The sequence below is a fragment of the Echinococcus granulosus genome (genome assembly GCF_000524195.1).
Source record: "Echinococcus granulosus chromosome Unknown EG_S00089, whole genome shotgun sequence".
Taxonomy (NCBI): Eukaryota; Metazoa; Platyhelminthes; class Cestoda; order Cyclophyllidea; family Taeniidae; genus Echinococcus; species Echinococcus granulosus.
The window spans coordinates 323,906-338,730 of NW_020170469.1; the positions used below are offsets into that span (position 1 = coordinate 323,906).

General features: G+C 45.1%; 1 protein-coding gene across 1 annotated transcript in view; it reads left to right on the plus strand. All coding sequences in view use genetic code 11, as the record gives it.

Annotated features, from left to right (window-relative positions):
• Positions 1–927: 927 nt before the first annotated feature.
• EGR_07890 (SET and MYND domain-containing protein 4) overlaps positions 928–14,825 on the plus strand; it is a gene marked incomplete at both ends in the record, with an annotated part of 17,069 nt that continues 3,171 nt past the window's right edge. The window contains 12 exons of the mRNA XM_024497139.1: positions 928–1,109; positions 1,759–1,924; positions 2,205–2,522; positions 2,605–2,704; positions 2,832–2,950; positions 3,218–3,438; positions 3,491–3,592; positions 5,174–5,376; positions 5,462–5,739; positions 7,631–8,057; positions 8,894–9,015; positions 12,025–12,279. Coding sequence (XP_024348476.1) covers positions 928–1,109; positions 1,759–1,924; positions 2,205–2,522; positions 2,605–2,704; positions 2,832–2,950; positions 3,218–3,438; positions 3,491–3,592; positions 5,174–5,376; positions 5,462–5,739; positions 7,631–8,057; positions 8,894–9,015; positions 12,025–12,279 — 2,493 coding nt within the window. The remainder of the gene's footprint in view (positions 1,110–1,758; positions 1,925–2,204; positions 2,523–2,604; positions 2,705–2,831; positions 2,951–3,217; positions 3,439–3,490; positions 3,593–5,173; positions 5,377–5,461; positions 5,740–7,630; positions 8,058–8,893; positions 9,016–12,024; positions 12,280–14,825) is intronic.

The window sequence follows — 14,825 nt, forward strand, 5'->3', positions numbered from 1 at the left end:
GCATTTGACCAGTTTTGCGGTTTCCGGAAAGTCGGGAGCCCCCGGAGTTCCTGCCGCTTCTTGGTTGCGAGCTTGACTGATTGGTCGAGCGAGTTAGTCTTTGCTTTGCAGAGCTTCTCAGCCAAGGTGGAAGGTCGGATTCCGTGTTTAAACTGAACTGTAACCCAATTGGCGATCTTGTTTGGAGGGCAGCCGCGGAACGCACGTTCCGCCAGGAGTTGGAGGTTCCTGGCGTACTCTTCGTCAGCCTCATCAGCTTTTTGAAAACGCTGAAAGAAGTCCCTAGCCAGGGTTCCCTCCTCACGATCGATGAATAGTTGAGCCAATGTATCGCAGCATTGGTCAACGTCCGTGTCGTGGGTAATGCCAGCTCCGACTGGGGCCACGAATAAATCATGCGGGAGGGCGCGAAGGATAAGAGGTATTCTTTGACAATGGGGATGGAGAGGAAGGTTAATTTTGGCAGTTAGGAGCCACTCTTCGAAATTCATATCTTCCTCGAAAGGGGGTAGGTCAGCGGGCGCTGCCACCAGTGTGGAGCGAGGCTCCTCGGTCTCCGCTTCCCGATTACTAGCGTTCCTAGACAAGCCCGGTTGGTTTGCTTTGGACATCTTTATTAAAGACGACAAGATGTATAGGGAAAATACAATATTCAAGAAGGAGGGGAGCCGCAGTCACTAGGTAAGGGAGAGGGCGATCCAGTTACAAGGTTCGAATTTCCTGTTTGCCTCCTCCCTGAAAGGCAAATTCAAACAACATAAGTATTACACTTTCTGGCCTTCCCTGTATCCCTAATATAGCTAGTTTTGGGAGTCTTTGTCACTAACTCGGGCACTGTAGCAATTTTCTGCAAATGGCCTCGACAACTATTTGAAGAGGGTCACATGTGGTGAATGGATCAATAGGGGGCACAGCAGAGTTGGCAAGATGAGGGCGCCTCCGACCTTTGAGGAGGTCTCACACCAGATAATCAAGCGGTATTTCAGGTATCAGAAGGTTTTAGAGGAGAATGTAAGGCGGATAGCTGAAGCGGAACCGGAAGCCGTCTACGACGACTGCCAGGATAATAAAACGGAGCCTGCTGAAGAGATCAGCTACTCACCTCCCTCGTATGTCAATTTGGCGATGCTTTTGATGGCATCCATTAAGCATGGGGGTGTCTATGCGCATTGATTTCAAAAGTTGGTTTAGGTAGATCATTGTGCTTATTAAAGCTATACCTTTTGTTTTTTAAGTTACATTTCAATGTTTGTTTTGAGTTAACGGTTCATGTTAAGGCCTTTCCTTCCGTACTGGTTAAAATGAAAAATGATTTTACAGTATGGCTCAACCTCTCAAAATTGTTATTGCTCATGTCCTCTACCGATTCCACGAACGGGTTAGTCTCGGCAGACTGGTAAGCATCGCCTAGGTGCTCAGAATCAGGTAGGTGTTCCACTTGATTGCTGAATGTTAACATGAGGGAATAACTGCCATGACTTTGAGCTGAAAACCCTCATAAATGATGAATGAACTTTTCAGGGATCTGTGTTGGGATTTAGAGAGCGCTTCTACTCCATAATACAATTTTCAAACCCCTAAACTTTTGCAATTAAATTATTTATCATCTTTAAAGTTGCTACTTATAAAATAACAGTAGAATCTCATTACCATGTGCAGTATTTTTTGAATGCTGGCGTTGAGATTATTCCAAATATTTTGTCATAGGTAAAAAAATTTGAATCCCGTTTGTGATTCACGATTGCATCGAAATTTTAGGGAAATTTTTAACTTTCCGGCCCACAACCCATCGTTGATGACGCTGCAGCAACTGCGGGACTACGCACCAGAGAAGAAGGCCCCCCTAGCGGAGATAGTAGATCCCAAAACAGGAGTGAAGGGCCTCGTTGAGACCTGGAACCGCTTCCAGCCCAACGATCCCTCAGTGAGTTTTATTTATGAATTCTCTAGCATTGGTGTCTCGTGAATTCCAGATGCCTTTTCACGCTTTACTCGCACATTTGTCTAAAGTTGTTGCATCCATAGCGCCGACAATCAATCATTCAACAAACATAAAGCACATCGATAGTATGGGGTTATACAGGTTAGAGATAAGCTTGTGCCACTTGTTTACTGTTCTCTACAATGCTACTTTTTAGCTCTTTAAATGTCTCACCTATGTTCTAAGCCGAGTTTAGGTCATTCCATGCCTGCAAAAAATTTAGGAGTTGCTGGCCCAGATCCCCTCCCACCAGGGGAACAGTTGGTGTGAGCAGAGCTTGACCTGCAACGACCTCTTGCGCTTTCGAGCTCCCTTTTTCTTCTACGGTCAACGATTTGACCGGTTGACACGGAGTCAAACTGAGTACTTAGAGCACTGGCAGGCTGTAGTGCGTAACCATTGCGATCGTCAACAAGCCGAAGTGGAGGGTCAGCTGGAGCTATGCCACTGCTATGACTCACGCCTCCATCACATGCGACCTCCGTGTTGGCAAACCGGTCTCACTGACATGGGTCAGTCCTACGCCTACCGCTATAAAGATGTAAGGTGATATAATTGTGGTTATTAGAAAGATGCAAAAAAATGTGTTAATTTCCGCACATTCTCTGGTTGTGTTGAGTTAGATGATGCGAAATTTGCTGGGTCATAATCACCATGACAGAAATTCGTCACGGGAAACGTTGGTGCGCTATACGACCCCCTTCAACTTGAAGCAAATGGAAAGTAAGTTGCTGTTACGCGGCTATATCACACATGCATTGTAGTTTCGCGGACTTTGAGGATTTGTTGTCAGATCAAAAACCTTTAGTACTTTAACATAGATCTAACCTTCTTCGCATACTTTTTAAAGATATTGGACCAATGGAATACATAAAGCGGTATTGCGAGCTGAGGGCTACCCGAGTACCATATTATACCCGAATCTTTAACAAATTCAAGGAGAATAGAACCCAACTTATTCCAATTAGCGTAAGTTCGGAAATAAAGCAGGTGCCACTTGTGCCACCTCTAGTAAAAAACAAGTAAATCCAATCAACCACACACGGAAAGTTAATTAGTTAGATTGTGAAAACGTTTTACCTTTCTAAAACCTTAAAAGAACTTCTATGATGAGGTAATATTTAGCAATGCGTTAAAGTGGAATCATCCTCGTGAGTAGGTTAAGTGTAGTGCAATAAGTACATTTAATCAAACCTGCTTCCCAAAATTGCAGAAGAAAATTTAATTACATTTTAGAAACTTGAAGAGCCGCTGAAGGCTCTTATGGGCGGTTCTTTTAATAAGGAACAAGTTGAAGAGATCGTCTCCCTGTTGGATATACCTGGGGAGGATTACGCACTGAATGCCATCGAATTTGCGCGCATTTGTGCTCTCGCTGAGCGTCTTTTCTACTGTCAAAATATGTATGTTCTTCAACAGTCACCTTTGAACCTTAACCTCATTACAAAGAGATCTAAGTATGGAAAGGCTTCTAAAATGCCTATGCTGTATTTCTTGTTTGATTTTTAGGCGAATATACGGTGAAGAAGGCTATGCAGTGCAACAGGGAATCTTGGAAATGGCAGACTTTCATATGCTTGTGAAAAAACTAGAGCATGTGCAACTGGCGGAGTCGTTGCAACGATTTTTGCAACGCCTTGACTTATTCAAATGACCTACAGATTTTGTTGCTCGCATTATTTATTGGATTAAGATATTTTGGGCATTTTTGTTGCCATAAGGGCCAAAACCACCTTAAACTCCCTACAAATGTAAAAGGTGCGGTTTTGCAACCAAGCGCTTGATTTGTGCAAGTCATATTTCGTACAAGTTTTGTCATAACGGCACGGGGGAATTGTTACTTTTCATTTAAGAATTTTCGTTTATTTGATGGATTGACAGGCTAGTGGAGTTATTGAATATAATAACATAATAATAGACTAGGACCTATGTAAACAGATGGCCTCCTCAGTTTCAAGTTATGCAACCATTCTGTCATTCAAGCTATCATGTAATGTAGGTATTAAAATTTTTTATTAATTTGTCAAATAAAATTAGTCCAGATGCAGATAGTACACTTGTGACTTACTGTTTGGAGAAATATATGCTGCTTACTGTTTGCGAAAAAATCCAAGATTCAGCCTATTTACTATATTTATCTGTTAAATTAAGAAGTACGTGAATTAAATTGAGTTGAGTAGCAGGCTCTGCTAGCATTTTATTATTTCATTAAGTGATGGTACTTCCTAATGATTTATTCAGTCAAGGTCGATGCTCCTTTGTCCTTTCTAGGTCGAGTTTTGTGGGAATCGTCTGTGTGTGCTCGTGTTAGGGTCAAGAGCCCCTTATGTCTAGCGTGTGCTGCACTGTTTTCTTCTTTTGCACTCACTTGCTGTAGGAATAGAGTTTTTAACGGATTTGGGAATGTGGAAAACTGGTGTGTCTTATCTAGGCAGTAACTAATGGCTCTTCTTCAGTACCCAGCATGTTTTCTGTTTATGCGGCGTGTGCCCATTTCGAGTGAACCAGTCGCTTAAGACGTGTCAATATGTCATTAAAATCTACCAGATTTGGAGGATGCAGTATTGAAAGGGGATGATTTCTCATCCTTCAGTGTACGAGGGAACCAGTAGGTTCGATCTAGGTTTTTCTGATATTTTGCTCAATGTAAACATAAGATATAGTTCAATGTATCACAGCAAATTAAAACAACGTTCTAATCCTCAATTCTCTCGCTCTTTTAGGCTGTCCTTGGGGATGTCTTCTATCTATTGATACTCCTTCCATTTGGATTTGCATTATCGTCTACATTGTTTTTTTTTGAAAGTATATCTTCATGTTTTACCTCCACTTTGTGACTTGTGCCAGGCGTCATCATTCACGTATCGCATGCCGACGCGCTTAAGACCCGCACGCTTGACAGCTCATTGCCTCTATTAATTGCTCGCTCAATTTATTAACAAACCATTGTTAACGGAGTTCGAGATGACGGGTTGCTCCTGTGCTTGAGGGCTAGAAGGCCGATTGCAAATTCTCTCGGTCCCTGTATTAGTGTTGCATGTCCAAAAGCTTGCTTGCTAGACAGATATTTGCCTATTTTTACAGGGAGTGACCGTGTCAGCTCTGAATTCTAATGCTTTTAACCGAGGAGGGCAGGACTCTTAGATGAATTCCTCCTAAGAAGCTAAAAATGCATCCGTTTTAATGCTGTAGGTTTGGCGTGGCTCGCTCTGCAGGGATGGAATGCATGAAACCAGGTAGTCAACACGAGCTTGTGAAGAAATATTTCAGGATCGTGCATGAGAGTATGTCAAAAGTGGGTAAGAAAAAGGAATGGCTGAAGGAGTTTGGTGAGAATAAAACAGACTTCCAACGCGTTTGTTATCTCCTCAGGGCTTTGGAAGCTGCTAATGCCGGTGTGTACAGCTTCTAAATAGATTTTTGGAATAAAAAGTTGCTATTGGAACTATTCTAGTAGAAGCTGTTTGCCTGGACTTATAGTGAAGGCCGGTATAGAAGTGCTTGGACTGCCGTTCACAAGAGAGGCGATGGCGAGGTTCAATGGCAAGTCGGATGAGGCATCGACGCGGATACGGGAGTCTAGCAACCGGTTGTGGGAATCACGCAAAGTGATGAAAGCACTTGCATTTTATACAGCCGCACTCTTTCACGCGGCTTCGGATTCTGCAAGGGCTCTGGCTTTGGGGAATCGTTCCTGTGTTCTATTCAGCTTAAATTGCTTCGAGGAGGCTGCTGCAGATGCAAGCGAGGCACTCAAGGTAGTCACTGTTGCCATAACTTTGTGTACATTTTCTTGTAGTATTAGCTTGTGAAGTTGAAACGGTAAGAATTTTCAAGTGATATCGAATGATAGTATCTATCGTATTTGAATAATGAGCAAAAGCATAGTACGTGTGTAGCTTTCACTATCTGATTTTAAATGGTGAACATTTCGTTTTTCCTATCATCTTCTGCAGCTACTTCCACGCATACATACATACATCTTCCACTTAGAATTATCAAGACAACAGCGGCTACTTAGAACGGCCTCCTTCACTTCTTCCACGGTGATTAAATTTTGACGTCTGATGTGGGTTAGTGTAGTCAGCTTTCCTCACGCGTAGCGATGTGATCCTAAAAATACTGGGCTTATCAAAACACTATTTCTACACGGTATTCGTCACTTCTGTACTGCTTACAAGGAAAAGGCTGTCTTGGCACTGAGTGTGGCCTAAGTTTCCGAAATTACGTATATTTACAAATGGTTCATCCCTTAATTCTATGCATGCACAGCTTGAAGTTTTAGGATCATTTGGGGCTCTCACGCTCCGGCTGAATGTTTCCTAGGATAAATGGCTGTCAAGGTTGCTATTTGGAACAGCACAATGGACGGAATCGTGAATCACCGATAGACATACGTATAGTCGTCTTCGAGGCGTCTGCACCCTTTAACTGCTCTACTGCTGGGGAATCTGCCACCGTTCATGCCGTGCTTCAAATCCCCGCAGCGGTTCAGTTAATGTGGGGCTTTGTTCGTTATCTGACGCTGTTTCACGCGCATATCCGCTAGCACTGTTGTATGTCATCTTGGTGAACAATGTCTGGACTGGCCTACGCACGATGTGCACTGGTTATTGTGGGTATTAGTAGGACACAATTATCATTCATTACCGTAGGTGACACCACTTTTTTGGTATCTTTCTTTAAACCTTTTAAGAGATTGCGTTCTGAATTGAACAGCAATTGTAGTAGTGGAGACATCATTTGGAACCCATAATGCCTGCATTTTTAGATGCACTATTAGGTCAAATTCTACCAGGCCTTCTTCTCATTTTTGACACTGCACTCAATGCTTCTCGTAGTCATTCCTCCGTTTTATCATCATAAGATGATCAGATGTATCAAATCCACCTGTGAGACATTCAATATTTTTCCTAAATTTTGTGAATTACCTTATTAAGTCTCATCGGCAAATCACATTATCGAGGTTTAACTTTGAACTTCTCGGGGTCATACGATGCTTTTTCTACGGTAAGCGCATTTGTATAATGATATCCATTTGTAGGAAAATTGACCTAAAAGTAGAACCATCTAATAAAGCGTGAAGAAACTCAGTGCTCACTCTTTTCCACCTTGATGTTAATTTTGTGATCCCTGCTAGCCTAATTGGGGTGCTTTCAGTTTCTCGCAATGTGGGGACGTCTTTTATTTGTTGATTTTCAGGATTAAATGTCTTCAAATGAATATCTTATTTGGTTTGTTCATTAGTATTTTTTCAAACCTTGCTTCTCTCCTTTGCTGGCCATTATTTACAAAACTCGAAATTGGAACAGTTGGCCTGTGTTTACCCATCTACAGTGGGCACCTTCCTTCTGTGACGCTTAAGCGCAGTATCCAGGCAGTGAATGTAGGGTTTCCGCTTGTTTAAAGCATACAAACCTTTTTATTATCGAGGTACACGAAAGACTGTAGGGCTATTAGGTGGATTGTAAAAGATTAAATTGCATTCTCCTACGCGTACATTGATGGTTTCGGTAATGAAATCCTTTCTGTAAATACTCAATCTTGATTACAAATGAACTACTTCAGAAACAGAAGGGCATTCATTTAGGGATGTAAATGAGCCAACCTGTTGAATTGACTCATTTCTACACCACTTCCCCTTCCTAGTTGGGCTTTCCACAGTCAAAGGCCGCACGTCTGCACATCCGCATAGCCCAATGCCATCAGCGACGGAATCACCTGCCGGAGGCAAGACAGCACTTCCAGGAAGCCATCAGCCTCCTCGATCATTCTGAAGTCTCTATGAAGACCTTGCTTCTACCACTGGCTAAACGCGGGTTATTGGAATGCAGTGCGGAACGGGAGAAGACGAAGTCGATGCACCCATCCCCCTCTGAATCTGTCTGGAAGTGCATTCGTTACGAACCTCCGAAGTTTTCAAAATCCCAGGCAATTAAGGCGACGAAGGAGCTTATTGATGATACATCGGAGACTTCTTGCCGTCTGCTCTCTGCACCAGATGGAACTGTTCGCCTAAGGAATACCGGTCGCAAACGCGGTTGGACGCTTGAAGTTACAAGGAACGTTTCTGTTGGTAAAAGCATTCTCTAGAGAGGGTCCTAATTTTTAACTCCTAAATACAGTCCAATCTAGAAATCCTGGCTTGATATCTGTGTCAGGCTCTAGAATTATTCTCCAATGCATTCATTCTGTTTCAAATACTCAACAAATTGAAATTTTTACTTCTCTGCTATTACAATCATTGTACGGGAAAGTTATTTGAGGAGAGGGCTTGTCACTGCCATTGAAGCAGCCTAGAACAGTTTGCTCCACTTCGTCATTGCAGCAAAGTGACGCATTCAAGCTTCCCCATATTCATTGCTGCAATCCAGAGAGTCCTGGACTTCTTTATCAAGGCATTTCACTCAATGCAGCATTGACTTACTCTGTACCGGCCGAAAGGCAAAAGTTATCTTGATATGGAGTGCTCAACTGTCTGTTCTTGTGGCCTTGGTTGATTGTGCCCCCTTGTACAATGTTGCCACGCAACAGACCGTGGCAAAAAGCCCCATTTTTTGCCAGTGTCCCGATCTGTGACAGTTCAAAGTCAAGTGAAGTTTGCCTAGGTATTTGCTCAAATATCAAATCTGACGGACAGACTTGGCACTCACTACTACTAAGTGTTGTATCGTCACCAAGGCACTCCCTTTTGCGGATTGAACACCTCTCAACCAAACGGGCAGATTTCCCTGAAAATTGTGTCATCAGATCGACTGTGCGAGAAGGCCTGCACTCACGAATGCGATTCTGTCTCGAGAGATCCACCCTTGTCTACGTTGGCCTGCCCCCACATTCCCATTCGTTGACGTTTCTCCCCTTCCCTATGAGCTAATCATTGATGAGTGTGTTTGCCTTGTTTGTGTTTTTTAGGTGAGGTTCTCATAGTTGACAAGCCATATGCCTCCGTTCTGGTGAAGGAGTTCCTTCACATGTATTGCTACCACTGCTACAACCGATGCTTCAACCTCAAACCTTGCAGTGGCTGCTCTTTCGTAAGTGATCCCATGTCGGTGCAAACTTGTTGCCAGTGTTGTCCTTGTTCTGTGAGTCTTTAGTGCGCCCCTGTAGCTCCACCTCGTTAGCTGTTTGTAACACTATCGGCAGTGTGGGGGTGGTCGTCGTTAGAGTAATTGTATGGCCAGCTGCAAAATCCCATCGTTTGGGTAATTCACTGACGAGAGAGGGAAGACATCTGGTGTGGGGATTCAAATGAGCTCAGACTTACAATAGAAGGACTGTGCACAACACCTCAACTGTCGGTGATCCCCTTTGTTTCCAGCTCCACCTAGAGGCCATTAATGAGGTGAGGACAAGTTTGTAAGTGTAACAAAAATCGTCCTCAAAGTGATTCACAACCATGACCTGAGGACACGGCACGATCTTTGATGCTACTTTCCCGCAAATGCCCATAAAAACGTGAATGGCTCACGCAGTGTGATTTTCCTTGGCATCCTGGCACCACTCCTCGAATGTATCCCCTCTACTACGCTACTGTCTGTACAGCAGACAACGTGATGTTTGCAAATACCATCACCCGCCTTTGCAAATCCATCTACTTATCTTTGTTCCTGTCTTGTGGTTAGTTGCAATGAGTAGGAAGACTCGAGAGGGTCGAAGCTGGAAAGTGGATGATGCAGAAAATGTTTTTGGTGTTCGATGCCGTGGAGCTGGTGTGCGTTTGTTTCTTTTTCTCAATCCTGGCCACGGTGGTTCCCAGAACACCACCACAGCAGTCACTCGTGTGCGTCGCCAGTCAGTCTGTAGAACACCTGCCTGGTTGTAGACGTCTGATCGACGCACAGTACATCGCAAAGCGGCACATGAACAGGAGTAGTTTTAAGGAGTTAGAGTACGTTGGCCATGAAGACACAGCTAGGATGTGCTAGTGAGGATGGTTCATGCGTCCAATCAAGAATTTTGTACCAAGACTTTGCATAACTTAATTGACAAGCTAAATATTTTGTGGATGTTGGGATTCTCAGCGGAAGAAGGCGAAGGGGGAGAAGAAGTAGTGGAACTTTCACCTAAAATGTCTGCGCTCGATTGTGTGAGTCCGTGATTCCCAGTTTGATATCCACGCTCCACGTAGACACCACACGTGCCTTTCCATTATCGCCCATTCGTGGCACCGTGATTGTATACCTCCAGTGGATGGATAATCGCGATTAGCGACTTTTGTAGATCTCGATCACTTGTGTCTTCTTCAAGTTGATGGTCGAATTGTTTGTCTACTGGAGGCTATTCACAGTCTATGTTAGTCTTCGAATTTCCCAATTCGAGATATAAATGACCATTAACAGCGTGTTATGTGCGGGTTGATTGTCCCCACTTACAAAGTATTGAATTACGCTAACAACGCCTGTGGAGTCCAAAATTCCACATTGAGGTGGAAATTGTGCTGGCTGATTGACCTCCTTCTCTAGCTCCATGGAACCACCTCAGCTGCTATTCGCTGCTGCATGCACCAGTTCTAGAACCCTCCAATCTGCCCTCCCTTCAGTCCTCGTGGTTGTGGCTGTGGTCAGTTGGACATGCGTAGCACTCTGTGTCCATTACACCAGAACGGTCAACTTCCAATTTCACGAATTAATACAACGACGCTCAACACTGTCACCACTACTGGGCAAACATACCGATGAGAGTGAAGTCTCCAATGGCATTTCTTTTGTCGATTGTGCAGTCACGTGCATTTCGGAGTGACAACTCATACCACATACCAAATTGAAAGGGTAGCTGATTAGTCAGGCGGGGATGGTGACGAACCGTGCCCACTTAAGAACGAAGGAGGTGAATGTGGTCGTGGTAGGTGCGCACTGAAGATGAATGGAGTTCTTGTGGTCGAGTGAATTGCTGCCTGTCAGAGTCAACTGTCATTGCTCATCTCTACGCTCACAGTGAGCCTAATACGACAACATCACGTTGAAGTTTATGGTGGCAAAAATGTCACTTTCTAGTCACGAGGAAGGCACTCGGTTGCGAAGTGCATTGTGGGGACTCATTTTCATTGCATTGCCCAAGAATGGACATCCTTTACGGTGGGTTCATTTCGTGCAACCGATCGTTGTGTTATGAAGGAAAGCGTGGGGAGGAGTATAAGCACAACACAAGGATGGGATAATCGACTGGTCAATGGAAGGGCATGTGAATGATGTGCACGTTGGAAGATGGGTGTGGGTTGGCGATGCGTTGTGGCGGCCGCGATGGATTGGTCCCAACCCATATCTTCAACAGTCATGGGTTCCCATGAGGCGGCAGTCAGTGTGTGGGAAGTCTGAACAATGCAAGATCTGTGGTGTGACGGAATTGCACACGAGGCGAATCTCATTCCCCCACTGACCATTACATGGGACTGGAGAGGAGGATTGTGATTAAAATGTGACCCAATTTCAATAGCCTCTTCTGTAGCCAGTCACAGGGTTAGGCTGTGGAAGTTCTTAGTACTTCGAAGGCAACCCTATACCGACCTCTTTCCCTCTTACTCTCTCTCTCTCTCTCATTCCTTCTCTCCCATCCTCGCTCAACTCCCTCCTGCCCTCACTTTCAATGCTTTGTTTCCATCCTCCCACCAAACCAGAACACTACCCCCCACACGTTTTACGATAGCTAAAACACAGACGCCTGTTTTGACATTCAGCAGTAAGCGGTTGGTGCGGTGCTCTCTGTCACTACTCTCAGTTGGTCCTTTCAGTGGGGCAGTCATAACGGGTACGAAAACTGCGCCGCGTGGCATGGCGTGGGTAAAACGCTAGGGAACAAAAGATTGTGAGCAGTAACAATGCGACTGCATGTGGGGATGGCGCGCTCTCACTGGGCTTTGTGACTGCCAACCTCAATGAGGTGAAGCATCGAGCAGTGCAGTGTGGACATTGCTCCAGCGTCATTTTCACCTTGTTCTTTAGCAAGTGGCGACTTAATTACCATAGGAGTAACCACTATAATTTGGCGAATATAGGGCACAAAGCCACTGTCAGCAATTGCCTAGTATGCACTCCTCTCCCTAGGTGGGTTTCTGCAGCCCCTCGTGTGCGGAGAGCGCGATGAGACGTGATGGTGGAAGGAGGGACGGATTGGGTCGCCATGTACACGATTGTGGTGGACTAGTTCCCTGTCTTCAGTTGGACAACTATGCCGGCTGGCCAAAGGAGTCCAAGGACTCCGTGGGCGGACCAAATGTCTCTCATCTTGCCTTTGCTTGCATTGGCAACACCGCACCAGACTGTCTGCTTGACTACATCTGCTCAACCGGACGCTATGAGGTTAGCGCACTGGTTATTCTATTATTGCAATTTTCCGTACTCTACTCGTCCTTTGTATCTCGATGCTACATCCGAGTTACTTCTCTAAGACGTTACAATGCGAACGAATTTGGAAAGGAAGTAGTTCCACTGTAGTTATGCCGTCTTCTTAAATTACTGTCATTTCAGTACGGCCCGAGCCTTCATCTGGGTTACCTTGAAGGAAAACTTCCAAGGAACTCAAACTGCATCACTTTGTTGTCACATAGTTTCCTGGTACATTTCTGCACTAATTTCAGCGTTTAATTGATACCCACAGGGCTTTGCCTTGGAAGTGCTTGTCAGTATGACTGAAATGTCCTAGCACTGTCTGTGTTCAATGCTTTGATGTTCTTTTCAGTTCTGGCGTGAAATGGTGAAACCGGGTCTGGTCGCCCATGACGGTGTGATGCAAAAAATCCTGACCTCGCTTATGGGAACACTGTCTTAACTTGAAGTAGCATTCCACTCTTCTGCACTGATGAGTAGATGGATGCTGTTCTGAACAGAAAACTTTCTTTGAACGAAGTGTGTGCTAACATTTTGCAATTACAAATGTACATCATCGTGAATGCTCGAGGTTAGGGTTACCACTGAAAGATATCCTCCTTGTCGAGGCGTTTCTTCTGCTTGCGAAAGGTTCACAGGAATGAAAGACTACCGAAACTGTGGACTAGCAGTGAACTACCATTGATGGCCACGCATTTTCATTGACGGCTTTAAACGTGTGCATTAATCAACTGCCGTGGTGGTGAGCAGTTGGACGACTGAGTGTCGGCACAACCATCGTGACGCAATGCGCTTGAACCCTCGTGCAGATGCGGGTACGTATACCTGCTGTTTCACAGTGACACGCACCACCACTGGTGTCCGCCATCTTGATGAACGATGTCTGGGCTGGACTTAAATGAGCTGAAGTGAACTGAAGTGAGTTGGAATGAAATAGAATGGCATAGAATGGACTGACCGACGTCATTGGTGGACGATAGGTCGAACTTGGTCCTTGTCAATGGCATACCCCACCGTGGTGCATCCACGGAACTGAATGCACCCATTTGATTTGACCGTACTCATTCATCCCATCCCGCTTCGTCACGGTGGGGGATAATCTTCCAAATTGCCTCCAAATTGCCATCCCATCAATCAAGTCCGCACTCTGCTTTTCCGTTTTCGCTTACTTTCGGTAACAACTGCGGGAGCAGTCTACTTTCGTGAGAAATTGAGACTACTGCGTGACAACTTTGTGTGGCTGATTTTTGCAGTGGCAACACGAACTCATACAGCATGACGAGCCTTCTCGTAGAATGACGGTGGTCGACAGTTGCGCTTGGTGAAAATGGCAACAACTTGATGATGCATCACTGCATCTTTCGCTTTGCCCTCGGCGCAAGTTAGCCACATCCGTCGATTGGTTTGACATCATAGGAGCACATGATTAAAACACCCCTGCCTGTGTACACGATCGTGGCACAATGTTTCAACAGGCATGCAGCATTTTCACCAACACAAACCTCCTCGAGAGTTAATGTGGTCAACTACGATTGCATCTGAGAGGTAGCCTGCCCACTTTATTTAAAAAACAAGAGTCATGTATTTTGCGTTGTTTGAGGAAAAACGTGATGATGGCAGGCGAAATTCCCATCTCGTAGCTTCGCATTGGCCAACAACAACGAGGAGTCATTAACTAGCCAATTTAATGGTCAGCAGTGTTGTCAAAAAGTGTGCTGTTGGGTGTCGTGCACGCTTCCTCCAGTTGGGTTGAGGCACTGTAGGCATGGTAATGCCGCCAAGATGACGACAGGAGTCACGCTGACTGACGAGACCGCATGGTCAAGTACACGGTGCAAACAACCGAGTTTGGTAAAGGAGGTGTTTCCAGGTGCTAATTCATTCCGCACATATCCCAACACCGATCTGTGCAATCTGACCAGTTGAACCTCTCCCCCCTCCTCCCTCTCTATCGGTCCAATCTCAAACACTTGTTTGGATGGTTGCAGGAGACATCCGACCCAGTCGATCGAACAGCGAGGCTTCGCAAACCTGTTGTGCTTCCGCCCTTCATCCCTACCTCTTGTCAATCAACTGCCTCCTCACCCCTACCTTAATGCGATGAAGGCAATGAAATTGAGACGCCAAATTGTTGATCCATGCTCCTCTCTCCAGCTAATCAGTTCGTTGATGGGATGATGCAGAACAAGTCTGCTGATTCAGAGTAGGATTAGTGACCAACCTGTGGGACCTGATATCCAAAGTGGTTAGCACATTTCCTTGTTCCCTCCCCCGTTAGAGCCAAGGGCTGATGCAGAAACCACCTTGCTAACGGAACACCTTACATTCGGTGACGCAGTAACGCAGAATATGACCTGCTTCACCCACCACAAGTGTTCCAGTGCACTCCAGTCAGTCAGTAGGCAGGGATGAAGGTGATAGGATGAACCCGTAATGATGGTACACCTTTCGGGACTTGCAAATCGACCGACATCAGGACGATGTACACTCTACGTGGGGGATGCGTGTGGTAGAAAACT